The following is a 27,106-nucleotide window of genomic DNA, read 5'->3' on the forward strand; positions in this document are numbered from 1 at the left end:
CACTCCTGAAATACTGGCAATTGTGACCAAACTAGTCTGACATTTGCCCATGGGTGTCCCAAAACAAAATGATGATCGGACTTGTGGGTTAATCAGTCCCACAGTGATCCAATAATTGTTGCATGAGAGAGATCTGGTTATTTGGTCAACTTGCAAGACCCCTTGTGAGTTTTTATTCCCCATTTTGGCCTAAAGGTGGCCATATACGATGAGAACCGCTCGTTTGGCAAGGTCGCCAAACAAGCGGATCTTATCCCGATATGCCCACCAAAAAAGGCAGCGCGATATTGAGTTAATCTGATTGTTTGGCCCTAGGCCAAATGACTGGATTACAATGTAGGAAGTGGGGACAAGGACTAGCCGATGCGGTCCTCGATCACCAAAAAAAAAAATCAAACCTGCCTGATTGATATCTGCCCGATTTTCGGCATGATATCGAACGGGGAGACCCGTTGGAACGCCCCCCTACACGGGGAGATAAGTTGCCGATTGGTATGAAAGACCCATAGCAGCTTTGATCTGCCTGTGTATGGCCACCCTAAGGAGACACGTTACAAGTTAGACCAGAAAGTTCTTATATTTGGCTTCCACCATTTTAGGCTGAGCTACTGAACGAGGATAACACTCCAGTGTTTGGGAATGGTATCATCATGGGCGTGCTTTCATAACCATGACTGATGGCTCCTATTGACTTGTTACTCCTCTAATGTATAGCTACCCAGAGTATTGTTTGTGGGATCCCTCTGATAGAATCTTGTAACAGCAAAACATGAAAGTGATACATCTCAATGGGACTTCACTTGACTTTGCACTTTGCAGCAATTAGCAAACAATATCTGGCGCTTATTATTTCCAACAGTCAGTGGGTTATATGTGTTATTCTTGAAAACTGAGCATGGGGCTTTTTTTTGTTATATCTGGCAGTGAATTAGTTATGGTCTCCAGTTCCTTGCGGCAACGCAGAGCTTATTGATTGGGTATTAAGTTCTGTAGCGATGGGATGTTGACAATACATGGCTCCTAATGATCTGCTTTTGATCGCCGTGTATTCGATTATGACACCCACCTATTTGGGGCCCCGTGGGTTAACCCCTGCAGCGCCCTAGTCTAAATACCTGTCGCATTCCAAGTGATCCATCACTTTCCCATTGAGCACTGCATGTCTTTATTATACTCACCTATAGATCAATATAACAGGCGGCACTATTCACCTCTCACCATACTTGCCCCATGCAGAGATAAGTGTGCACTGCTTCATGACAATCCAGAATATTTAGCCACTTAAATTGTTATTTTACGGGGCAGCGGTCCCCTTTCTTCTGACTACTCAGAACTTAATCTCTGTATATTTATATTTATAAGGGGTATGGCTAAGACGTACCCAGGTGATATGAACCAATCAGCATCAGATCTGCAATCACTCAGATGCTTTAATGACGCCAAATTCTGATTGGTTGCTCTGAGTTACTACTATGAGTTACTACTATGAAATAACACTTAAACCTGGTTTATCAATTCTCTATTGGTTGCAATCTTTCTGTCATTTTCCTAAATGTTCTTAAAACATTTGAGGTTCTGTATAGGATTGCTGGTTTAGGATAAAGAGGTGTAATGTCAAGAAGGGACCTTAAAAATTAAAAGGAGGCCCTAATATAGGGAAAACCAACCTGAGACCCTCAAGATGTTGTTCAGCTACGTCTCCTAGAATACCACTAACAGCTGTTAAGGTGATACTGGGAGATGTAGTTTAGCATCAACTTGAGGGTCTGTGGAACCCATTACTGAGAAAGATCAAGTTGTGAGAGAAAAGAGACTTACAGATTCAGTGGTAGGCAATAATAAGCTAGAATGAAGTGAAATATCAAAAGAGAAATAGGTTAATAAGGAATAAAGGGCAAATTATACAGATTATGGCATATCTGGAGAAAGAGTGGGAGACTAATAGACAGAGACTTCAAGATCAGAAACAGAATGAGTGGCCGCAGGGAAAACATGACTATTAGAATGACAGTAGGCAGAAATTCAAATGCTCAGGATAGAATCACGATAAAGAGTTGATGTCTGTCTACATTTTCATTGTTTTTCTGATTATCCTGTTTAGTTATTAGGCACGTCTAATGCCGCAGTGCTGTCCATTTCCTGCTATTAATCAAAATATTCAGTTTTCATGAAATAACATTATAAAACGGCAGTGTTGCTGTTTCTTTTGCCTTGCTCAACTTTCTTATCTCACTCACTCTGCTTATTAATTCTGCTATGCTTGGGTCAGGTGTTTCACTTGTATCTGCAGCACTAAAGACAATCAAATGAACCACTGCACAGGCTGGCCCAAATTCTACAGGTCGGGCAATTTGAGGGCAGAGCAACACTCCAGCCGGGCAGGTGATGGGCTGAACTCTGTCCTTGGCCCCAACGCCCCCTCACAACGTTGGCGCGCTCAGATTATCCTGAGCAAATTACCCTAGCAGCAATGAATTGATTTAAATAAGAGACTGGAATATGAATAGGAGGGAACCTGAATAGAATGTAATAAAAAGTACCAATAACAATACATTTGTAACCTTACAGAGGATTTGTTTTTTAAATGGGGTCAGTGAAAGATCGAAACGGTCAGAAGAAGAAGGCAAGTAATTCAAAAACTATAAAAGAGAAAAAATGATGGCCAATTGAAAAGTTGTTTAGAATTAGCCATTCTATAACATATCAAAAGGTAACTTAAAGGCGAATCATCCCTTTAAAGGGGCAGTATACCCCTTGTTTAATATGAGTGCAATGAATAGGGCTTGAGCGGAATATATTGTTTGCTTTTTGTTTTAATTAAGAAACCGGAGGAAGTTTTGGTTATGAAACTGAAGGATGCTACTCCATGTTTGATTCTTGAAGGAAAATAACTTAATTAGATTCTCCAAACTCTTCCCTTAACCCTTTGTTGTGACTGTTTTGTTAGCAGGAGTCCGTTATGCAGGGAGATGGGCACCTTTACTCTAATTATCTACCTTGCCAGAACCAGACATGTAGTAGCTTTAACCAAAACTAATTGCATGTTGTTTGTTATGGCCAGCCTCACACATGTTTGTCTATAAGGAGATTTCTGCAAGAGAATGTGATGGGGATATTTGGTAAGAGACGCTCAGGCTACAGAGAAAGCAGAGCCTGCGGCTGCAGGAGGTTAAGGGGCCCCATGAGGCCCTAATTCACATACAATTTCAATAAATATTGGGTAAAACAGGTCAACCTCTAGACAATTGGGGGGTCCTGAAAAATAGTTTGCTGTTGGGCTGTAATATCTAGTTACGCCACTCGAGATGCTTAAAGGTGTAGTTTAGTCAACACACACACCCAGGGACAGATTTTTTAAGGTTTTAAAAGTTTTCGATCAAAAGTCACATTTTCAGGTTAAAAAAAAACTCGAATCAATCGAGTTTTCTCAAAAAAAACTCGAATACTCAACCCTGGAAATAGCTTTAATCCGAAAATACACCACCTAAAACCTTTAGAGGTTCTGTAGAAGTTAATGGCAGAGGTCCCTGGAATCTTTTGAAGAGGTTAACAGCCTGGGTTTTGGCTTAAAGCTCAAAACGAGAACTCAGTTCGATCGATTCAAGTTTTTTCTGCGGGATCAATTGATCAATTCAGGTTGCGGGACTCAAACTCGCACATTCGGGTTTTTGCCATTTGAGTTTTTTTCTTAAATATGATACCATTCGAGTTTCAAGTGCCACATTTCTAGGAAACATGGCAGTTGGGCTTCCTTGAATAAGTTATGCAGTTTCCTTTGAATGAATCATCTCATGGGAATATTGCATAAAGATGACGGCTCCATGCATTTTTATTGTTAAATCAATAGTGACCCTTAAAATTCACCTAATGTTAATAAGCCCTCTAAAGCCTTTTCTTTTGTGGAAGATGTCTCCCAAAGCTCAGGATGTATCTCTCCCCCAGACATTCTTACGCTGTTATTTTTGGGACAGAACAGCTGAGCTTAAAGGGTGGAATTATGTTCAAGTTCAGGCATATGTTGTGTGTGTGAAAGCGCTCACCCTTTAATCATTACTAATGCCAGACTTTCCCCTCAAAATGGGTGACCAGCTGGACCCTATTTGGGCTGAAGGCAGGAAAATACGAGAGGACAAAACACCAGTATTGCATTAAAACTCCCCATATCTGTAAGCAATGGCATCTGTCATTCACTTAAAGGAACAGTAACACCAAACAATGAAAGTGTTTTAAAGTAATGAAAAGATCATTTACTGTTGCCCTGCACTGGTAAAACTGATGTGTTTGCTTCAGAAACACTACTAAACTTCATATAAACAAGCTACTGCGAAGCAATGGTGGAAATTGAGAAAAGGTTATATGGCACAGGTTAAATAGTGGATAACAGATAACACCATTATGTTCTACAGAGCTTATCTGCTGTGTAACCTGAGTCTTTTCTCCTTGGAATTGCTGCCTCCATTGCTACACAACAGCATATATATATATATATAAAATCAAAACAGGGGGGTTGTGGGAGCACTCTAAAGGCTTTAAAGTATATATATAAGTATAATAAATGCTATTGCATATGTAACAGCCCTCAGTGAAAAAACAGCGTTCAACGGACATTGATTACAGGTAATGCTAAAATGCACATAAAATATAAAACAAGTTAGGGACCGCCATTCGGGGTTTACCTTGACGTGGTATGGTGGCTTATCAATTTTATGATCATAACTTTGTAACAAATAACCCCTGTTTTGGGTACATATGCAATAGCATTTATTATACTTATATATATACTTTAAAGCCTTTAGAGTGCTCCCACAACCCCCCTGTTTTGATATTGTATATATATATATATATATATATATATATATATATTTATATATAAATAATAGTAGTGTTTGTGATGCAAATACAGCAGTTTTACCAGTGCAGGGCAACACTGCATTATATTTTATTACTTTAAAACACTTTTTTTTTCATTTTTTGATGTTAATGTTTCATTAAATCGCTCCACACTAGTAATGGATTTTGGCCCAAAAACGTGTGTGTACAAAATGCTTCATGTATTAATAGGGACAGGCGGTCGCCATTAAAGGGGACCTGTCACCCAGACACAAAAATCTGTATAATAAAAGTCCTTTTCAAATTAAACATGAAATCCAATTTCTATTTTTTATTAAAGCATTCATAGCTGTTGTAAGCTCATTTAAAAATCTCAGCTGTCAATCAAATATTGTCTGCCCCTCCTCTATGCCAGTGGCATAGAGGCGGGGCAGACAATTATTTCACTTTCCATTCAGCTCTTCCTAGATGTCACTACTCTCCACACATTCCCCTGTTCTCTTAACCATTTAATTGTGTAGCCAGGACATGGGAATGGACATCGGGTCCCCCATTCTGGTGCACAAACAAGATTCTGAGATGATCCAAGGCTTGTCTTAATAACAGTGTCCACAAAATGGCTCCTGCCTGCTTGCTATCATTTTGAATTCCCAGACTGAAGGAAACAAGATTCAAATAATTTATATAGTGTAATTTAAGTTAATTTTGCTTGACTAATGTGATAAAATAAGATTTTTAATATTTTTTTTGGGTGACGGGTCCACTTTAAGGTGTGTCACTGGCAGGACACCATTCTCTCCCGTGGACCCCACTCCCTGCTTGCTAATGCTGGACTGACAATGGGGATCATGGGACATGAGTGGGAGCTGCAGTCACAAATCCATACCAGGCCCCCTCTGGGTTTGCTCCCACTATAGTTACCCCACTGGAAATGCTCACATACTTTAGGTTTCATCCTACCAGGCTGTGTTATAAGATCATAATTGCAGCCAGGTCCGGACTGAGAAATAAAATAGGCCCTGCCATTTAAGGTAAACAGAGGCCCAAACAGCCCCCCACCAGCCCACTAAATATTGATTTTCTATGGCACCTTACGGCAGCCCCTCGGGCATTTGCCAGAACCCACAGATTGCCAGTCTGGGCCTGATTGCAGCCTGTTGATATGCTCATGCCATAGATCCTTTTGGGTTGTTACTGGTTTATAAGGCATAGAAACTTAATAACTAACATGACACCTCTTGAATAACATTCACCTGTTAGTTTGTCTCCAAAGTTTTTGTTCCAAATATACCAGTGACATATGGCCAGAGGGCAGGGCTGGAAGTTGGTTCCTTGCGGTGTTTGTTCTGACAGATGTCCAGCTGTCCTGCCTGGAGGAGGGGGCTGCAATGGGAGCTTGCTTGGGGGGAGGAGAAGCTGATTTCCCTTAGTGCTGCATTAAAAGTTGACACCACCTCTACATTGATATAGCTGTCTATAGCCCAGAGGAATAGATTACCTCCTAGCATATGTAATGGCTAAAATAGTGACACACTTGGTTTGTAGATTTGTAGGGGTATATCCACCCGCATGGCATGGAAGTGCTCCCTTTTGGTTTGTAGATTTGTAGGGTTAAATCCACCCACATGATATGGAAGTGCTCCCTTTTGGTTTGTAGATTTGTAGGGGCATATCCACCCACATGGCATGGAAGTGCTCCCTTTTGGTTTGTAGATTTGTAGATTTGTAGGGGCATATTCACCCACATGGCATGGAAGTGCTCCATTTTGCTTTGTAGATTTGTAGAGGCAGATCCACCCACATGGCATGGAAATGCTCCATTTTGGTTTGTAGATTTGTAGGGGCATATCCACCCACATGGCATGTAAGTGCTCAGTTTTGGTTTGTAGATCTGTAGGGGCATATCCACCCACATGGCATGGAAGTGCTCCATTTTGCTTTGTAGATTTGTTGGGGCATATTCATCCACAAGGCATGGAAGTGCTTCATTTTGCTTTGTAGATTTGTATGGGCATATCCACCCACATGGCATGGAAGTGCTCAGTTTTGGTTTGTAGATTTGTAGGGGCATATCCACCCACATGGCATGGAAGTGCTCCATTTTGGTTTGTAGATTTGTAGGGGCATATTCACCCACGTGGCATGGAAGTGCTTCATTTTGCTTTGTAGATTTGTAGGGGCATATCCACCCACATGGCATGGAAGTGCTCCATTTTGCTTTGTAGATTTGTAGAGGCATATCCACCCACATGGCATGGAAGTGCTCCATTTTGCTTTGTAGATTTGTAGAGGCATATCCACCCACATGGCGTGGAAGTGCTCAGTTTTGGTTTGTAGATTTGTAGGGGCATATTCACCCACGTGGCATGGAAGTGCTTCATTTTGCTTTGTAGATTTGTAGGGGCATATCCACCCACATGGCATGGAAGTGCTCCATTTTGGTTTGTAGATTTGCAGGGGCATATTCACCCACGTGGCATGGAAGTGCTTCATTTTGCTTTGTAGATTTGTAGAGGTATATCCACCCACATGGCATGGAAGTGCTCCATTTTGCTTTGTAGATTTGTAGGGGCATATTCACCCACATGGCATGGAAGTGCTTCATTTTGCTTTGTAGATTTGTAGGGGCATATCCACCCACATGGCAAGGAAGTGCTCTTTTAAGAGACATTAAGTAGTGACTGGCAGACGGGCATTTTGAAACAAAACACCCCGCGTGCCAATAGCAAGACTCCTCCATTAGTCACATAGAATATGTGTGTGGTTTAACTCCTGTCTCTCCTCTGCTACGGAGCAGTTTGTCTCCGAGACACTTTAATGGGATTGGATGAAATCGGGACACATGATAAGAATCCCGGCAGCAGAAAGAATGGTAGAAAAATTCCAAAGGCCATTAAATTGGGTAATTTATATGGCTGCCGATTGTGCGCCTGGGGAAATATATTTCACAGGTAATTTCCAATCTGTCGGTCTGTGAAAGAAGCCATTATTCTAACTAGAAAAGAGATCATGATGTCACCAGAGCTTTTTCTTTTTTGTTAACATCATGAAAGCTGAGCCACCGGCACCCAGCACAGAGCGGGTTAATGAGAGAATGGAGCACGTGTTTCATCTAAATATCTGGGTCAGCTATTTCCAGGTTTGCTCTAATAAATGTCACCGTTTTGCTACTATCGCCGGTGTCACAACTGTGGGAGGAGCCAGAAGCTGTCTCTTCCATAGACTAGATAGCTGCTTGATGGAATCTAATACGGTGCTGTGTGTCAGGCCAGATTTAGGGCAGCGCAAAGAGCTCCAGCTTTTGCACTTGGGGTCACAGCCCTATATGAAAAGTTTCAATGGAAATATTACATATTACTGAACCAAAGATCCAAATGGCGGCATTCAGTTGAGTAAATTGATAACCTTAAGAAATGTTTTTCAATACTAATAGAGTTTGCTAAGGTGGTCTGTGGTGCATTGGGTCCTGCAAACACAACCTCAATTAATTTATAAAATCATATTTATTAAAGGGGTTGTTCACCTTTGAGTTATCTTAGAATGATGTAGAGAGTGATATTCTGAGACAATTTGCAATTGGTTTTTGTTTTTTATCATTTCTGTTTTTTGAGCTTTTTATTTAGCAGCTCTCCAGTTTGTATTTTCAGCAGTCTAGTTGCTAGGGTCCAAATTAGCCTAGCAACCATGCATTGATTTGAATAATAGACTGAATAATAGACTGGAATATGAATAGGAGAGAGTCTGAATAGAAAGTTTATAAAGTTAAAAGTTAAAGGAGAAGCAAAGGCTAAAACGAAGTAAGCATTATCAGAAAGGTCTATAAAAATACACAAATAAACCCTCAAAGTAATGCTGAGCCCTCTTTTAAAAGAAACACAGCATTTCTTTCCTTCTATTGTGTATACATGGGCTTCTGTATCAGACTTCCTGTTTTCAGCATAAACCTCCAGGGCTAGGGCTTGAGCATGCTCAGTTTGTTCCCTTTTTCCCTCTCCCTCCTCCCTTCCCTGCTGTAATCTGAGCCCAGAGCTCATATATTGAGCAGGGAGAGATTCAGGCAGGAAATTATGTAATATCAAGCTAATATGGCAACTGCTATCCTAAACAAAAAGAGAGCTTCTAGAGCAGTTTACTCAGGTATGGTAAAGCATTCTGCATAATAGATATAGTGTTATAGCTTGCACTATTGTGGCTAATCTATTAGCAATAAGCTGCTTCGGTAGCTTTCCTTCTCCTTTTACTTAAATGTATTAAATGGATGGTTCACCTTTAAAGGGATACTGTCATGGGAAAAAACATTTTTTTCAAAATGAATCAGTTAATAGTGCAGCTCCAGAATTCTGCACTGAAATCCATTTCTCAAAAGAGCAAACAGATTTTTTTATATTCAATTTTAAAATCTGACATGGGGCTAGACATTTTGTCAATTTCCCAGCTGCCCCTGGTCATGTTACGTGTGCCTGCACTTTAGAAGATAAATGCTTTCTGTCAGGCTGCTGTTTTTCCTTCTCAATGTAACTGAATGTGTCTCAGTGGGACATGGGTTTTTACTATTGAGTGCTGTTCTCAGATCTAGGTACTAGGAAGCTGTTATCTTGTGTTAGGGAGCTGTTATCTGGTTACCTTCCTATTGTTCTTTTGTTTGGCTACTGGGGGGGAAAAGGGAGGGGGTGATATCACTCCAACTTGCAGTACAGCAGTAAAGAGTGATTGAAGTTTATCAGAGCAAAGTCACATGAGTTGGGGCAGCTGGGAAATTGACAATATGTCTAGCCCCATGTCAGATTTCAAAATTGAATATAAAAAAATCTGTTTGCTCTTTTGAGAAATGGATTTCAGTGCATAATTTTGCTGGAGCAGCACTATTAACTGATTCATTTTGAAAAAAATATTTTTTCCCATGACAGTATCCCTTTAAAGGTGAACCATGCATTTAATACATTTTGGTATATATAAAAACAACATGTATGATCAATGCAAAACCTGCAGGGTGGCCACCCTATGCTCCCCATAGATACAGTTTGTCCATGAGCTATGGGGAGCATAGGGTGGCCACCCTGCAGGTTTTGCGTTTATCATGTTATTTCTATATATACAATAATGAGCATGAAAACTGGTGGATGACCGTATCTGTCAGGAAGGAGTTAACAACGTACTGCCCCCTTGCCCAGTTGCTGAGTGATAGGGACATGGTCTGAGCGATGGCCTGTAGCACAGACGATGGTGTTACGCACTGATAATACCCTATTGATTTAGCTTGATGTCCTCGTTTACATTGATAAAGGAGGCACGGAGGAGAACAGGTCTGTGTTCAGCGTTTAATGAGACTGGAACAGCTTTTCCTTAATGGGGACGTCTGTGTTTGTCTGGCCCTTTTATCCCTTGCACAGGCCATTGAAACATAGCTGTGTCCTGCAGCTGTCATTGCCCCACACACACACCAGGCCTGTGTTCAGCAGTGAATGTTAGGACACACAAGTGTGTATTGTCTGGATGGAGCATGTGTGTGTGAAATGAGCAGCTGTAACTGGACTACCTTCATTTAACATTGTAGTTGATGCAGAACTACAACTCCCAGCAGCCACCAAGCCACAGAGCTGACAAGATCAGTAAAGTAGTAGTTCTGCAAACATTGGAGAGCAGAGCTTTGCCTAATTCTTATCATACAATATATACAGTATATATATATGTCTGAAACCATAATGAAAGGGACCACTCAAGAATTGTAGGCATTACCATTCAAAGTCTCGTGCCATGACCTGGGCAAGTGCTGAGCCAGGATTCATGGTTAAAACTAATGCTCATGGGGGGATAGTGTTCTGCTCCACATATGTCAAGCACATACACGGAGCAAAACATGATCTGCAGTGTAGATGCCAGGGGTTATGTCGTACGTTGACAGGGTCTGACATGGTCAGGAATATACAGCAGCCAATATAGCAGTCACAGCAGTTAGTTTTCATCGGGTTAGATCAGTCAGGTTGGGGTCTAATGAGAAATGAAGGAGTTAAATTATTCTGCCAGTGGCAGCACATATGGACATGTAGCAAGTGCTGGGGTAACTCCAGGAATAAACTGTACTTGTGGTTCCTATATAGTTACGTAGTTAATTTTGGTTGAAAAAAAAAAAGGCAAAAGTCCATCCAAATGACCCTCAGTGCATAACTATTTCAATGACCCTGGTATACCTATCAATAGAAGGGAATACAGAGGAAGAAAGGGAGCAGAACTGAATAGGCAATGGTTGCAGACATAACCTTGGCGAAGAGAGAAGCATAAGGAAGATGGTATGGGGGCAGGATGGATAATGAATGCGAAAAAACAGAGGGAAGAGGAGAAATTACTATAAGAACAGGATAACAGGACACAAGGATGTAGCAAAGGAAAAAAATACGACACTCCCGTAACAAAATAACGTAAAATTCTAATAACGTGTTTTCCATTTCCAGCAAATGTGTCACACTTGGGGTTATATTTATTATGCAGTGTAAAAAGAAATTTGCTGGAAAAACCGTCTAAAAATCTGTGTAAAATATCACATGGTGTGTGTAATGTTACGTGAACGCCAGATTCGCCTCCGTTATTTTACATTGTTTCCGGCGGAAGTCACTCTAAGAAAAAACTCGTAAAAATTTGACGCCATTTTTTACACGGCAAAGCCTGGCGATATATGATGCATAATCCCTCCATTTTTTAGTGTGTGCATGGGTGTACTTGTGTGTAGAAAGAGGCGTGCATATATATGTAGTACTGGTGCTGGTTTTCAGCCTAGCATACAAAATTACTTGGGCACTTTGTGGTTCTCTCCGAGATTACAGATGTCCTAAGGCACATGGAAATAATGATATTTGCTGAAGGTCGCAAAAATCAAACCCAGGCTTCAGGGGGCCTCTTATCTTTCCTACAGCCGTTATCGGTGGTTACTAAACTTATAAAAAGAAATATCTTCTGTTTATTTCCCCTCTTACCGTGACACCGAACTGAAGAAAGAACGATTTAACCAGATATTTTCACTTGCTGCAAGACACGTTTAGCCCTTGAAGTGACTGCTGACATTGAACAGACTTGTCTTTAGGGGGGTCTGCGTGGAGATGACTAGCCTGGGTCCTCAGATATGGAGAACATAGTAAGGCAAGATGGTGGCAGTAATATCAGGGTTGCAGAAGGATATCCTAAAATCAGTACTAACTAATGCCTATTGCCTACTTGCATGACATACCCCATGTCATATCAGGGACAAAGCCATTTCTAGTTACATTAGAGTGGGGGTCCCCAACCTTTTTTTACTTGTGAGCAACATTTAGATGTAAAAAGAGTTGGGGAGCAAAACAACCATAACATGTTTTCCTGGTAGAGTCAAATAAAGGCTATTTCATAGCCCCTATATGGACTGGCAGCCTACAGGAGCCTCTGTTTGGCAGCACACCTGATTTTCATGCAACCGCAACTTGCCTCCAAGCCATTTAAAAAATAAGCACATGCTTTGATGCCACTGAGAGCAACATCCAACTGTATTAGAGCATCTCCACGGTTGTAGCAATCGCACATTTTAATGGCCTCATGGATTACTTTGTTCACCTACAGTAGGTGCTCCTCGTTTTCTTACAATTACTGTAGCTTTAGCTTTTAATTATCTCTCCTTTTCTGCTGCCCTTTCTGTCTTCTTGCACCTCACCCCCATGTTTATCTTCAACAGGATGCAGTTTTGGGCCAAAAGGTTGGAACAGGAGTTTGACAGAGTCATGCGAATTTTTGGTGGAAGCCAACAGCTGCGAGGGGTGAGTTTTTGAAAAAGAGCAGTTGTGCTCTTTGTTTTGTATACTTTGTTCTTTTCTTTGTTTTTGTTTTCCCTAAAAACAATGTAGGGTGACAGCAGCGACACAGGGCTGTATTGAGTTACTGTGAAGCATTAGTTTATATGAAGTACTTTTATGGAGCATTGAAACCATGGGGCAGCCCCATTATTTGTGGGTTTTAAGGGAAATTGTGGAATAGGCCTGCAAAGCAGACACACTTCTTTGGATCATGAAGCCCATCATATCTTAATATGGGTGGCAGAATGTGGGCATGCCCTTTGGGTGGGTTGCAAATCGGTTTACTGTCTGTGAGATTATTTCCCAGCCAGTCTGGTTTAAGATCCACTGGTGTCCAATTTGTTGTAAGACTGTGTGCAATAGTGTTCCAGAACTTTTCCTCCATGCTCTGCTGCCAGGAAAAATGCAAAAAAAAAACAGGTCTCCATAGGACCACAGTATGCTTTCATTATTGGCCCAGGGCATGGATAGCCAACTGGGCAAAGATACACTAATTTGCCAATCAAGTGGATCTTACATTTTTTCCCCCAGTTTTCGACTCTCAACCTTGTAGATACTGAATAGATCGGAGGGAGATTCACTGCCCCCCTCACCCACCAGCTGCTGCATGTCTCAGAATGGACATAGTGGGGCTCATTTATAAACTTCGTATATCGCAGAATGATTTGCACAGTGAAAATATTTGCCATGCGCATGGTTATATTTATTAAGAGTAGTGTGTTTAATGTGCAAACAGAAATGTCCATAAAGCCCATAAGGGCTTTTCAATAGGCTATAATAACAAATTGTGAATATTTATGCACACACTCTGCTTTTAGGGTTGCCACCTTTTCCGAAAAAAAAAAAATACCGGCCTTCTGATCTATTTATCTTTTTCCCTATTAATAACATTGGGATCAACCATCATTTTTACCAACCAGGCCAGTAAAGTACCAGGCAGGTGGCAACCCTATTAGCATTTGGAGAAAATATTCACAAAACAGTTTTCACAAATTGTAAATTTAAGTTACTGTCAGCGATATATTCACCCACAGCGACCTCGCAAACATCAGTCTCATCTGCGAAACCATTTGCGAATATTTTTGCGCAATGTGAATTTGCAAAAAGCAGAAAGACGGGCACAGCAGTGCGATATTTCAGCGTTTAGGATAAAATATTGGCAATACAACGCTTTGTGAATAAATATGTGCTTTATAAATGACCCCCACTGTCTGCAGCCTGCCAAGATTGAGCAATTTTAATTTTTTTTTAAAGGTTTACTTTACCTTTAAAAGTAAAGAAAGCGATTGTGGCATATATATTTAGAACAAATTGCACTTCAAAGTGCTGGGGCATTTGAGAAGTATGTATTCAATAAAGAGTCAGCTGCGATACTACTTGGGGAATTTGCTATGGGAGCCTGGCTGGGTATGTGCCCAAGCAACATCATTGGTTGCCTCTCTATTTTATACTCTTAACCTCTTCTTTCTTATGGACAGAATGCTCCCACCTCTCCATGACCGCTGAAAAATGTTGTTCTTTTAGAGGATTTGCATAACAAGGATGTCTCTCGTGAATAATGTATCAGTACCATGCCTGCGCTGTGCACTGGGCTCCACTGGATAATGTCAATGATACGTTGTTATTATAATTAACATCTTAATGTTGCACTAAAACCCTGCACTGAATATCTCACCAAATGATAATGAAGCTATGGGATGATGCATATTACAAATTCCTTTACCCTGGTCCCAAGATGTGGCTGAACTACAAATTCCAGCATGCTTCAACCCATGAGAATGTTTTAGGATGCTGGGAGTTGTACTGCAACAGCATCTGGAGACCCAAGATTAATATTTATTGTTGCATATGTTGTCTGGGGGACAGGAGTACAAAACATAAATTCCAAATACAGTTACATATAGTTAAATATGTTGAAAAGGGGAGATGCCCATCAGGTTCAACTTATACCCCAAAACATGTTGGTAGCTGGGCATTTTAGGGGACAGTTTTACAGATTACAGAATGAATTTAGTGGAGATTATATCTGGGTATGGTGATTTGTTGTTTGGATAGATCTACATGATCTATGGGAGCCATATGCACTAAAGTACAGTAATAGATCACAACCACTGTGTGCTATCTATATACTTCGGCCATGATGGTTTAGTCCAGCCCACTAATGGTAGTGTACGTGTGACAATGTTTCTCTGTCCATGCCAACCTCACCAGACAAGGAAAACATTGGCTGTGCAGGGGAGTCTGGATGCTAGGTTGCCAGTGGTACAGTAGGTGTTGACCTACAACTCCCAGAACACTCAGTGAGGGTTGCCACCTTTTCTAGAAAAAAAATACATGGCTTCTTATTTTATTTTTTTATTTTTTGCCTATTAATAACATTAGCGACAGGCATCATTTTTTTGTAACAATATTTTTATTGACTTTTATTTTTATGTTACAATGTTTATATCTGGCCTACTAAAGGCCTCTGCAAGTCATTGTGAAAAGTCTTCAGTTAATACAACAAACTGTAACAGTTAACATTCGTAGCCTAATACGTGATAATAAAACATTGTCGGAAAAGAAATACCTCTTAAAGGGGAACTCCACACAAACATAACTAAAAACTTTTTGAAAAGTAAACATAATTTCAAGCAACTTTGCAGTATATATCAATTGAAAAATATGCAGACTTTTCATGATTTTTAATGGATTGGATCAGTTCCCTAAGCCTAGCCCCCTGCTCTCTTGCTGATCTGTCTGACTACTTTGCTGAGCTGGCTGACTACTGTTACTTTGTATCAGCAGCCATCTGTCCTCAGCCTGCATCCTCCAAACCCCACAATCAGTGGGAGACCGGGAAAAAACCCGGTGGGCCCGACCCTAATGGGCCCGCGCCGGGCCAGACCCCTCTGCCAATTTCCTGGGCCTTCCTAAAAAAAAATCAATATGCGGCCCCGCTCAGCGCACTTCGCGCATGCTCGCTGTGTGGCTCCATTTTAACAACTGCGCCACAATTATAGTGGGGCAAGGGGGTCTGGAGGGGGGCCCTGGACAGCAGTCCCGGTGGGCCCAAGGCCCCCCAGTCCGACCCTACCCACAATTCCCTGCACACATGAATTCAATAAGGAATGGAACATCATAGGGCAATGCATTGTGGGTTATGTAGTTCCTTCATGCTGTCTGTAAGCTGTGGAGAAGTTGTTACAATTTGTAACATCAGTGTTTTAGTCCCTCCTTCCCTGCCAGGATTTCAAATGATGCAGAAAGAGAAGAACTGTTAAACAGCTGGATTTCAGCTAAGAATTGCATTTATTCATAGTTTCTTGAACAAACAGGTAACTGTGATGGATATATAGGGGTTTCTGTGTTATGTGGGCCTCTTTATCAAATTTTGGTTTGGAAACCAGAGTTCCCCTTTAAGTACACCATTTGGCAGACATGTATAAGGCATAGCTTAGAAAACTTTAAATGATTTGGGTACTGTATCTGACCATGTTGGGTGGCAGCAGGCCTCATTTTTACCGGCCGGACCAAGAAGGCTTCGGTTTTCAGAAGCTTAAAGATAGACATTTTGGAACCTCTGTATTCAGACTTTTTCTGGCCAAGGGGTTTCAGTTACTTTACCCCCCCCCCCCATTGAACATATTATGTTGCATGAAGACTTCAGATACTCAGGGAAAGGAGTAATAATGTGCATTCATTATAAAATGCAAGAGTAGCTTTGCCAACCGATTACGTGGAGCGAAGCAGAGAGGAGCGTGCAGGAGCAGAAGGCTGCAATACGTGTAATGTGTCTGTACAGTGTATGCAATGACTCCATTAGCAATGGCAGTTTTGAGGGGTTTTTATTTAAAGCTGACAGATGTGTAATGATGTTGCGTGTCTGGCGCAGCTGCTGACCTTTCTCGCTGCGATGGCAGGACGTATGTACTGATCCTGCTCACAGCCCACAAACTTGCAACGTTCCGTGCCCTAATAACATGCAGATGAGATGCTAATGTGCCTATAATAACTTATGCAGAGCGGGTTGTGACAAATGAAGCTGGTGCGGCCTGTCCCCCCAGGTGGTGATTAATGTGCGCGATGCGCCAGCAGCGGATTTCTCAGCAATCTGCGCCCAGTATTGGGCTGCAAGCTTCACCGGGACAGCGACGGATCTTGATTGGATTTCATATCCCTGGAGGTCCCTCTTCTGGGTGAAAGAGGGTGGGGTGGGGGGGGTCTTGTCTAAGCCACCGATTAATAGTAAATCACTCGTTCTGCAGCCCAGCTTCCTGCAAAATAGTGTCCTTAGGGGTGAGCACTCTGCTGTGACAAGCTGATGACCAGCAGATGCAGAGAAGACTTATAATTTGATGGTGGAATATGAATCTGCTCCCTCTTTTCAATATGTTCCTTGGTACAATACCTGCTTTTTTTTCATTTCATTGGATTACTTTTCTGAAATGATGTTTTTCATCACCAAACAACTAGAGCTATCTGTCTAACGGGGGGCTCAAAGCAGGGCCAGTTGCTTTTGGCACTGGAGAGTAGCAGTTGATAAAGCTAAGTAGCCACATATGCAGCCTTTGATTGTATAGGGTGCACAGCAGCATCTATAGTAGCAGTGGGAATAACAGCATAGCAGCACCTATAGTCGCAATGTGAACAGCACCTATAGCAGTGCCTCTATTGATGTGGGAATAATAGCACACAATCTATATAAAAAGTGGGGATAACAGCACTTTTAGCAGCAATGCTGTGATTAAGACAGCAATGACTATAGTGGCAGTTGGTATAATAGTAGAGCAGCACGTAAATGTCAATGGGGATAGTAGCACAGCAGAATCTATAGTGGCAGTCGGGATAATAACACAGCAGCATTTATAGTAATAGTGAGATAACAGCACAGAAATGCCTATAATGGCAGTGGGAATAATAGTAGAGCAGCACCTATAGTACCAATAAGAATAATGGTTCAGCGACACCTAGTAGCAGCATCTATAGTAGCAGTTGGGTTATAGCACAGCAGCACTTTTAGTGGCAGTGGGAATAATAGCACTGACTATAATTTTTATAACTGCCAATAGGCATAATGGTTCAGCTACAACTATAGTAGCAGTGGGGATAAAAGCACAGCAGCAATTCTAGTTGCAATGGTGAGAATACCACTGCAGAGCTTAAAGTGACAGTTGGAAAAAAATGTAATTGCACTGGGGATATAGAACAGTAGCACTATAGTAGCAATGGGTATATCAGAGCTGCAGCACCTATAGTGGCAATGGATATAATAGTACATCAGCAGTTATAATGGCAATTGAATAAATATATAACTAATAATGGAGATAACTACACAACACCCTAAATGGCAAGCGGAATAACATCACAGCAGAACTTATAGTGGCAATGATGATATTAGCATTGGCACAGCAGTGACTATAAAGGAGGTGGAGATAATATTATAACAGCACCTATAGTAGCAGTGGACATAAACTAGCATATAACAGATCTGGAAACAGAAGGTTTAGTAGGCTTGATAAAGGGCCTTTCCACTGATTTTGGAGTGCTGCTGGATTCGTTTCCGTTTGACAAATATTTACCCTCAGCAGAAGGCTTTTATAATGTGCACCCAACACTACAAGTAGTGTTTGGAGACCGTGTAGCACCTGTTTGCACATTATATTAGAAGCAATAGTAGCATGGAATGAGATTGTAAAATTGAATATACTTATTGACCAATCTTTAATCTTCAGTCAATTGCAGAATACTAATTCCAGCATCTTCTGACAGCCAAAGCCATCTTGGGTTGTTGCGAGTTGAAGTTCAACAACAATGGAAGGACCATAGATTCATCAGTCATTATAACAAGGGACTTCGCAATGTCTTTCTTGAACTGGTCCCCACCTCTAGTAAGGTCAGCAACCACAGGCCAACAACCACTGGATGTGAAGATACTGTAGTACAGACCTGTTATTCAGAATGCTTGGGGCCTGGGGTTTTCTGGATAATGGATGTTTCTGTAATTTGGATCTTCATACCTTCATAATACGCATTCATTGGGAAGGAAACCCCAACAGAGAGGAAGTTAACATGTATTTTTGAATAAAATTATCATGCTCTCTAGAAATGATGCAGAATTTTTAAAAGTGTAAGCCCCCACTTTTTCCAGCTGAATTATGCGTAGTACAGGTATGGGACCTGTTATCCAGAATGATTGGGACCTTAAGTCTACTAGAAAATCATGTACATTTTAAATAAAATCAATAGACTAATTTTGCGTCCAATAAGCTTTCTGAATAACGGGTTTCCAGATAACTGATTCCATACCCGTACAGCAATCCTAAAGTTAAAGATTACTAATTATCCTCTGCTCCAAATATTCCAGCCCATATAATTTACTGGTGTCTTTGTTGCACAATCCCTAGATATACATTCGGAGCAGATAAAATAGTTTTGGGAAGAGCAGGTAATAATTTGTGAGCTGCACAACTGATATTTTCCTTTTTACATGGCAGTTTATTTGTGAGATGTGTTGAGTTGCTCTTGCTTTTAGGGAAAGCACCTTATATTTGGCCTTCACAGATACAGTCAGGTATTTTTTCCTTAATGGCTTGTACCTTAGAATAGAAGGATTAGTGCTTGCATTACCCGAAGTCTTGGCCGTGGCACTGCTATTCAGGACAGCTGCAATAAGCATCAGGATAATTTAGGTTGCAGGGCTGAGATACATGCTAATGTGTGGTGTGCCGGGAATGCCAAGTTATTCCAGATCAGTACAGGCTTTCATAGCTCATTGTCAGACCCCAGTTTGGAGCAGCTCTTAGTTCTGGGTATTGTGGGTTTGTAAGAACAATAAATAAACACCTGGACCAGAGAATGATGCCCAGTTTGCTCAAGGATATCAAGCAGGCAAGATTGATAGCATTCACTTTCCTGATTTGCACAAGGACATATTCTGCCATATCCCCTGTTCATTTGAGAAGAATGTACCTTCCGTGCTGTGCTGAAATCTCTGTACCCCCACCTAAGGGGAAGGTCGCATGTTGAGATTTATCCTTGCTTAGTCGCATTGACTTTTTTCAGAAAGAGTCTTAGAGATAAAACTCGGCAAACTGTTGCTTTCCATGCGCGTTTTTCAGCAAGGCACCACGTGTAGTAATTGCTTATTCCCTGAGCCTTCTCTACCCTCTACATATTCCATACATGTACTTAGCTATATGTGAAGGTTCTAGAGCAAGGGTATGCAGCTTTAATAACCATAACTTTCAACAATTCAGCTGATGGGTGATATATGGCAGATGCAATGAGTCTGTCTGTTCCTGGAACATGTCTGCATTTATGCAGAAGGTTAGGCTGGTAGATGGCTATGGTATATCAGATATCATAGCTTTATGTAGAGTTGCTGGGTTTCTGTGCTGTAAATGGGTTCACCATTGGCAACACGTGGAAAGATGTTCAGCAAGGCAAAAAAGAAGAAAGAATCAGAAGACGAAGGGAAATAATTCAAAAACTATAAAAAATGAAGGCCAATTGAAGAGTTGCTCAGAATTAGCCATTCTATAACATACTAAAAGTTAACTTAAAGGTGAACCACCCCTTTAATGTTCTGCACCTTTGGCATGGCATGGCATGTTGTTGTAGTGCCAATGCAATGTTATTACTATTTTTATTATTATCAAGTTTTTTTAGAGTGCTAACATATTGCACAACATTTTGCGCAACACATTCGCAACATATTTGCAACATATTCTCCTTCATTTACAGTTACTACCATTCTTCCTCCTGCCATATTTTAGCTCAGCACCTGCCTGCCATATTCCCAGATTGTGGTGGATCTAACGTCTCCTTCTCTTTTTCATTGCCTATCCGGGGTGCACTGCCAATCTCCCAGCTATGCCCTTTATCCGAAGTGGTTGTGGGCTGCGCCTGCTCCTCCTCGGAATTGTATTATACTGTCATGTTGCTGGTCTGTGACTGTGTAATCTGTCCAGGCCTTGGCAGATTTGTTCTGAGTCTGCGGCTCCTTGCGGACATGCCATTAATCAGACTAGCTGCAAGCTGTGATTGGCTGATAAGGTTCACTTATTGGACAGATTGAGGTGCTCGCTGAGATAACTGCTCGTCCCTGGGCTGCATATCTATCAGCATCTCATTGAGCGCCTTCCAGGCCTAATAGGGTTAAATACATCATGGCTATTAGAGTGATTTAATGCACTCGTGCTGGTTATGAATGGGGAGAAGAGCATATCATCTTTGAACAGCCAAATGTGCCGAATATCAGTCACCTCCACAGTTATATAGCACCAAGGACTGGGAGATATTACCCTCCAGCTTACAGGCTAATTTGCTCATCGTCTGCAGTCCCTAGTGTTTCCGACAGGAGCAAATTAGATAAATAGGTCTTGTTTATTAAGGGGCATGAATGCGTTGTCTCTCCTATTTAGCTCTGCTTTGTCTTTTTAAATTTGGTTCCTGTTTGTATATACAGTATGTTTGGTTCATCCTTTTGGTTTAGATTTCCTTGGGATGCAGGAAGTTAGTTATTTTCTGCACTGGGGGTTCTGCCTTTAACTAGGTCATGGATAACCAGCAGCCCTTCAGGTGTTCTTGAACTACAACTCCCAGCATGCCACGTGTGTCCTTCAGCTTTATTTTAGCAACATCTGGAGGCCTGCTAGCTACCAATTACTGCCTAACTACAGGGTGCCTCTTGCTATAAATCTTCATAATATCTCTCTCAATGGTATTTCATTCCCCAACCAAGCATCCCCACTGCTGTAAGGGTCTGGCTTAGGCCAACTGCTCTTATGCCAATATTGCTTAGGCTAAAATGTATCATCATGCAGTGGTAATTTGTGGCGCCTTCATAGAGTTGGACTGGGCCAGCGGGATACTGGGAAAAACTGGGGCTCACCAACCCAGACCTGCTTCCCGTGGATCCTGCCAAAGCTACCCCCCCCCATTTACAACCGCTTGTCCGCAGCAGTTAAGGATCAGGAAGGGGGTACAAGTATAAGGTATGTGATGCTGCAGGAGAGAGGGGCACAGGTCACAAGGGGGTCCTGGTTGACAGGATACCCCAGTCTGATGCTGCTCCTGCTGGGACTTGCTTATGTATGCATGTTGTGAAAGTAATGCAGAACTATTACAAATAAACAGTGTGGCCTGTGTGATCTGGAGACTAGAGTAACACAAGAGTTTGCATTGGGTCTAGTATCCCACAACTAGATTTACTTTCAAATAGGTGACCAGTATTGATTGCTATGGGGTGATAGACCGGCACACATTTTAGAGCTTTATTTAGTGTGTTGGGTGCAGATCCGGACATACTAACCAGATGCCCCTAGGCCTGCTCCACTAGTTGCCCCACCCCTTCCCCATCCTGTCCCCTTCCTATCCTCTTTTCCTCCCCATCCCCTCCCTGTCCCCATCCAATCCCCGTCCTCTCCATGCGTGCGTCTAACTGGTCCAGCACTGGAGATCTCCAGTGCTCATATTTAATTTGGATGCAGCTGGGTGGCATGTGCTGCCCCTGAAATTCTGAATGGGTGGTTTTGCATTTGCCTTTCCATGGTCCTGAGCCCTGATTACATTGGTATAGTCCAGCATGAAAGTCAATTACGAGCATTTCCCTCCCACTTTACCTTACTTGCACCCACTTTTTAATGTACATTTAGTGAAGACACCCAGAGCTACTAGTTGCAGCTACTTGTCATGGCTACAAAATAGACAATAGTGATAATTGGCTTTGCTAAGGCACTACATGTGTTTTAGTAGAGGCAATTCTCAGTATTGTCTATGGCAGGGTATTTTGTAGCCAAAACAAGTACTGTAACTGCTACCAGTAGTGCTGCGTGTCTTCATCCTTAGGGTAGCGGCACATGGAAAGATTTGTCGCCTGACATTTTTTATGCATGGCTGCGAGCGTCAAATCTCCAGAAAATGCCTCTCCATTGCCAATCATTGAAATCGCTGACGGGATGCCCAACTTATTGCTAAATCTCAAAGGATTGGCCCCGGAGGAATCTTAGGGAAATTTAGCAATAGGTTGGGCATATCACCAGCGATTTCAATGATTTGCAATGATTTTCGGGAGATTTTTTTCCGGTCATAAAAAATCACGTGTGACAAATCTTTCTATGCGCCACTACCTTTAGAGCCTACCCTGATAATGTTGCCCAATGACACCCTCATTGCATACATTTGTGTTATACAGCAGCAATAGTGTGGGCACTCCGTCGTATCTCCCCACCCAGGTCTTTTCTGCACCCTGGTGTCTGCGGGAAACATGATAAGATGATTATTAGCTCTGTACCCTCTTGGTAAATGATCCTCGCCAAGTGATGTTCTGCATCTTGGAAACTATTGTACAAGGTGATGGCATTTCATGAGTAACATTAGGTAGCTAACAATGTGGTAACATCCAGAATATTAATGCTCTGGTTTCTCTATGTGTGGTAAAGGATTTAATGAGCTTTGTTATGAAGTGAATTCAGAGACGTGTGATGGATGGAGCCAGGACTGAATTAGAATTCTCTATTTATCGCGGTTAGAGTGGAGGAACACAGCAATAATAGGGATAAATGGCGAGTATCGCTGTGATTTAGGATGATGACTTTGGTGATGCTACAGCTGGTGTAGATATGGCACTGGATAAAAAACAAAAGGCATTTAAACCTTACGATGGTAGGTGTGGACACGTGTTTTTGGAGAGGTTAAAGGATTAGTTCTGCAAAATCATGAAAATGAATTCATTAAAAGACAAGGAAAGTCTAAAATAGAATAAGGCTACAAATGCTGTATTTTGTATACTAAATATAAGCATGAACTTACTGCACCACAAAACCTAATCAAATAAATAATTTATGTTTTCAAAGTTGGCTACAGGGGGACACCATCTTTTTTAAACATCTTTGCAAGACTAAGACTGTGCACATGCTCAGTGTGGTCTGGACTGCTTATAAACAAAGCTGCTTGGGTTCTGCATGGCTGGGAAGTAAGGCGGGGGCTCCCCCTGCTGTTCATAAGTATGATTGTTTCCCTGCTCAGCAGTTAGGGACCATCTGACAATGCTTATCCACAGCAGTAAATGAAGGGAGAATTTCACTGTATACAGTCAGGTTTCCTATAAAAACGTTACACATTTTTTAATCAAAGTATATTGGAGAAAGGTTTCTTTTTCATCAAAGAAAGTAAAAATGGGATTTTATTTTTTTGCTTTTCCTTGTCCTTTAAATTGACATGCCTGGTCATTAAATGTAAAAGTATTTTCTATGCTGCAGAAATCCTGGTCTTGTGAGTTATACATTTCTTAGCTGCTTCCCTGTGGTACACATTTTGTTTCATATGTAAAGACACCCCCACTGAGTCTCTGGTTCATTGTTTTCATTGGAGCCTTAGATAATACGCATTCTTTGGGAAGGAAAACCCAGCAGAGAGGAAGTTAATGTACAACATGTACTTTTGAATAAAATTATCATGCTTTCTATAAATAATGCAGAATTTTTAAAACTATAAGCCCCCCACATTTTCCAGTTGAATTGTGCTTAGTATAGGTATGGGTATTATACAGAATGCTTGGGACCTTAAATCTACTAGAAAATCATGTAAACATTAAATAAACCCAAAATTTTTAAATTTTTCTAAATTTGGATCATTTGGATAAAATGGAGTCTGTGGGAGACAGCCTTTCTGTAATGCAGAGCTTTCTGGATAACAGGTTTCCGGATAACGGGTCCCATACCTGTACAAAGAAGTAGATATGCTGGCATGGTTCTATGCTATGACTCTAGTGGTACATGGGCTGGCGCGATACCTCTGGGAATCACAGGGTTACTTATGGGTCAGGTATGTTGGGGCTGAAGTTTGCATAAGGATTGGAATACCTCCGGAAATCACATGGTTACTCATGGGTCAGGTAAGCTTGCATAAGGATTGGTATACCTCCAGAAATCACATGGCTACTCATAGGTCAGGTATGTTGGGGCTTAAGCTTGCATAAGGATTGGAATACCTTCGGGAATCACAGGATTACTCATGGGTCAGGTAAGGATTGGGTTGGGTGGGGGTCACTATGGACCTCAAAGTTACTGTGCTCTGCAGCTACTCCATAGTGTCACACACCAAGGGTGTAACTACAGACCCTGTTGCTGCAGGAGTGCCCAGGAGGTATAGGGGACCCATAAGGCTCTAATTAACAAGCATATCAAATATATATATATTGGTAAGACAGGAGAACCTCTGGATATGTTGGCGGGCCTAAAAGTAATTGCTGGGGGCTCAGTATCTTGTAGTTATGCCACTGACTTCCACCTTTCCACCCAACCTGAAGCCCTTGTAGAGGTCTCCCTATTCCCTTCCAATCCTTTGTGGAATAGTGTTGTACCAACTCTGCCCTCCTCTGATAGTATCTCTAATGCCACCATAGAAGGTGTGTTGGATGTATGTAAAGTCCCTTCTCAACCTTGAGATGGGCTGGACCTGAGTTGAGAAGGGGTGGGCTAAGGTTAGAAAATTCAGATCTGCACATCACTTATTGTCCATTTATAACCCAATTTAGCTAGCAGCAACCTCATCTGACATTAGACCACCCACTCTTTTGGCTATTTATTATAACTGTTACCCATAAAGGGGGGCTATAGTGGATGTAATACGAAACATTATGACCAAACAGCCTGGTAAAGTGCTAACACTACTGTCCACAACAAAAGCAAATTCCTAAACCATCTATTTATTTTCCGTCTGACAACTACAAAGGGAACACAATGTGTATAATGTCCCTTCAACAGGAAAAGACAGAAGAAAAAGGGGTTGAGGGGTAACCATCTGCTCGTGGAAGATGAATGGTCTCAGTGATACAATATGAATACTATATATGTAGCACAGGGTAAAGTATGGAATGGGATCTGTGCTCTCTGGGGGCTGGAGCCTTAAAAGGAGCAGTGCTGAATGAACTCTGTGCTATTTGCGGACTTTGGAGTTGGAATCAGTTTTAGAGAGGAAACAGATTGGTGCTTCCGAAATTAACTATGATGCTGTGTGGGGGGAAATGAAAACCTCCCTGATTTCAAGCACATTGTGGTTGGCACTCTGACTGGCAATGAAGGCATGCCATGCGCTTGGATGATGCATATGCCACCCTTCCCGCTCTCTCCCAGCTCACGTGACTTGCAGGTGGGCAGCTAAATTTATCCAACACTTTCTAATCTGTGACACATAAATAGCAGCTCTCCGATTAGTGCGAGGCATGCAAATTCCAGGCGACCACTTAAGTGCTGGAGCCGGAGATGTAAAAAAAAAAAATAAGAAGGGAACATCTTATTCAACTGGTTAGTGTTTCAAAATTACTGGCTTCCTAGCAACTGAACATGAACTGTAGGGTGATAGCAAAAACAAATGGTAGGCAGGCTCTGCTATGTTCTAGCCTTCTGCTCTGCTTGGAAAATTTCACAGCTTTGGGGATTGGAAATATGTGGTAGAGTCCTGCGTGGGTCCATTTTTTGGGACCCATTCCCAACCCTTACCCGCAACCTGCAATCCGCAACCCGCATTCTTACCCGCTTGGAACCGCTACCCGACCCTACGTGCAAGTGCCTTATCCAGAACCCGGACCCACGACCCGCTAACCATCAAGAATCAGGAAGTGCTGTCATTGTAAACCGGAAGTGACATCATCGGAAGTAGACATGACCAGAAAAAATGAGTAAATATTACTATTGAGAAGACCCGCAAACCTGCAAAACCGCCGACCCGCAGGGTACCGCAGATTTTTGCAGGTAGCCCGCGGGTACCCGACCCGCTGCAGGACTCTAATACGTGGCTCTTCAGCTCTTGCTGAACTATACCTGTAAAGGAGACGGAAAGGCTAAAATTATGTAAGCTTTATCAGAAAGGTCTATATAAATACACCAGTAAACCCTCAAAGTAATGCTGCTCTGAGCCCTCTGCCAAAAGAAACACAGCATTTCTTCTATTGTGTACACATGGGCTTCTGTATCAGACTTCCTGTTTTCAGCATAAACCTCCAGGGCAGGGCTTGAGCATGCTCAGTTAGCCCAGAGCTATGTCTGAGATGGGAAACTCAGGCAGGAAGTGATGTCACACCAAGTGAATATGGCAGCTGCTATCTTAAACAAACAGAATGGACGGCACAAAAGTTCCAACAAAAAAACTGGGTGCCAGGCCTTTATTAAGTAGACAAAGTTCAAATGACAGCACTCCACAGCAGTATTAATTAAGCAGAATTGAGGTTTATTGTGTCTTACGTTTCAGTTCGGCACAGGAACCTTCATCAGGGAAATGGTTCCTGTGTGGAACTGAAACGTAGGACACAATAAACCTCAACTGTGCTTGATTAATACTGCTGTGTAAATCCTTGTGGAGTCCCGTCAATTGGACTTTATATATTATACTATATATATATATATATATATATATATATATATATATATATATATATATATATATATATATATATATATATATATATATATATATATATA

The 27,106-nt window shown here is 41.6% G+C and overlaps 1 protein-coding gene across 2 annotated transcripts in view; it reads left to right on the forward strand.

The window, feature by feature from the left end:
* cacna2d2.L (calcium voltage-gated channel auxiliary subunit alpha2delta 2 L homeolog) overlaps window positions 1-27,106 on the forward strand; it is a 189,508-nt gene that overhangs the window by 14,861 nt on the left and 147,541 nt on the right. For both annotated transcript variants that reach the window (XM_041590779.1, XM_041590780.1), the window contains exon 2: window positions 12,527-12,608. In XM_041590779.1, the coding sequence (XP_041446713.1) occupies window positions 12,527-12,608 (82 nt within the window). The remainder of the gene's footprint in view (window positions 1-12,526; window positions 12,609-27,106) is intronic.

This window comes from Xenopus laevis, chromosome 4L (genome assembly GCF_017654675.1).
Source record: "Xenopus laevis strain J_2021 chromosome 4L, Xenopus_laevis_v10.1, whole genome shotgun sequence".
NCBI classification, from domain to species: domain Eukaryota; kingdom Metazoa; phylum Chordata; class Amphibia; order Anura; family Pipidae; genus Xenopus; species Xenopus laevis.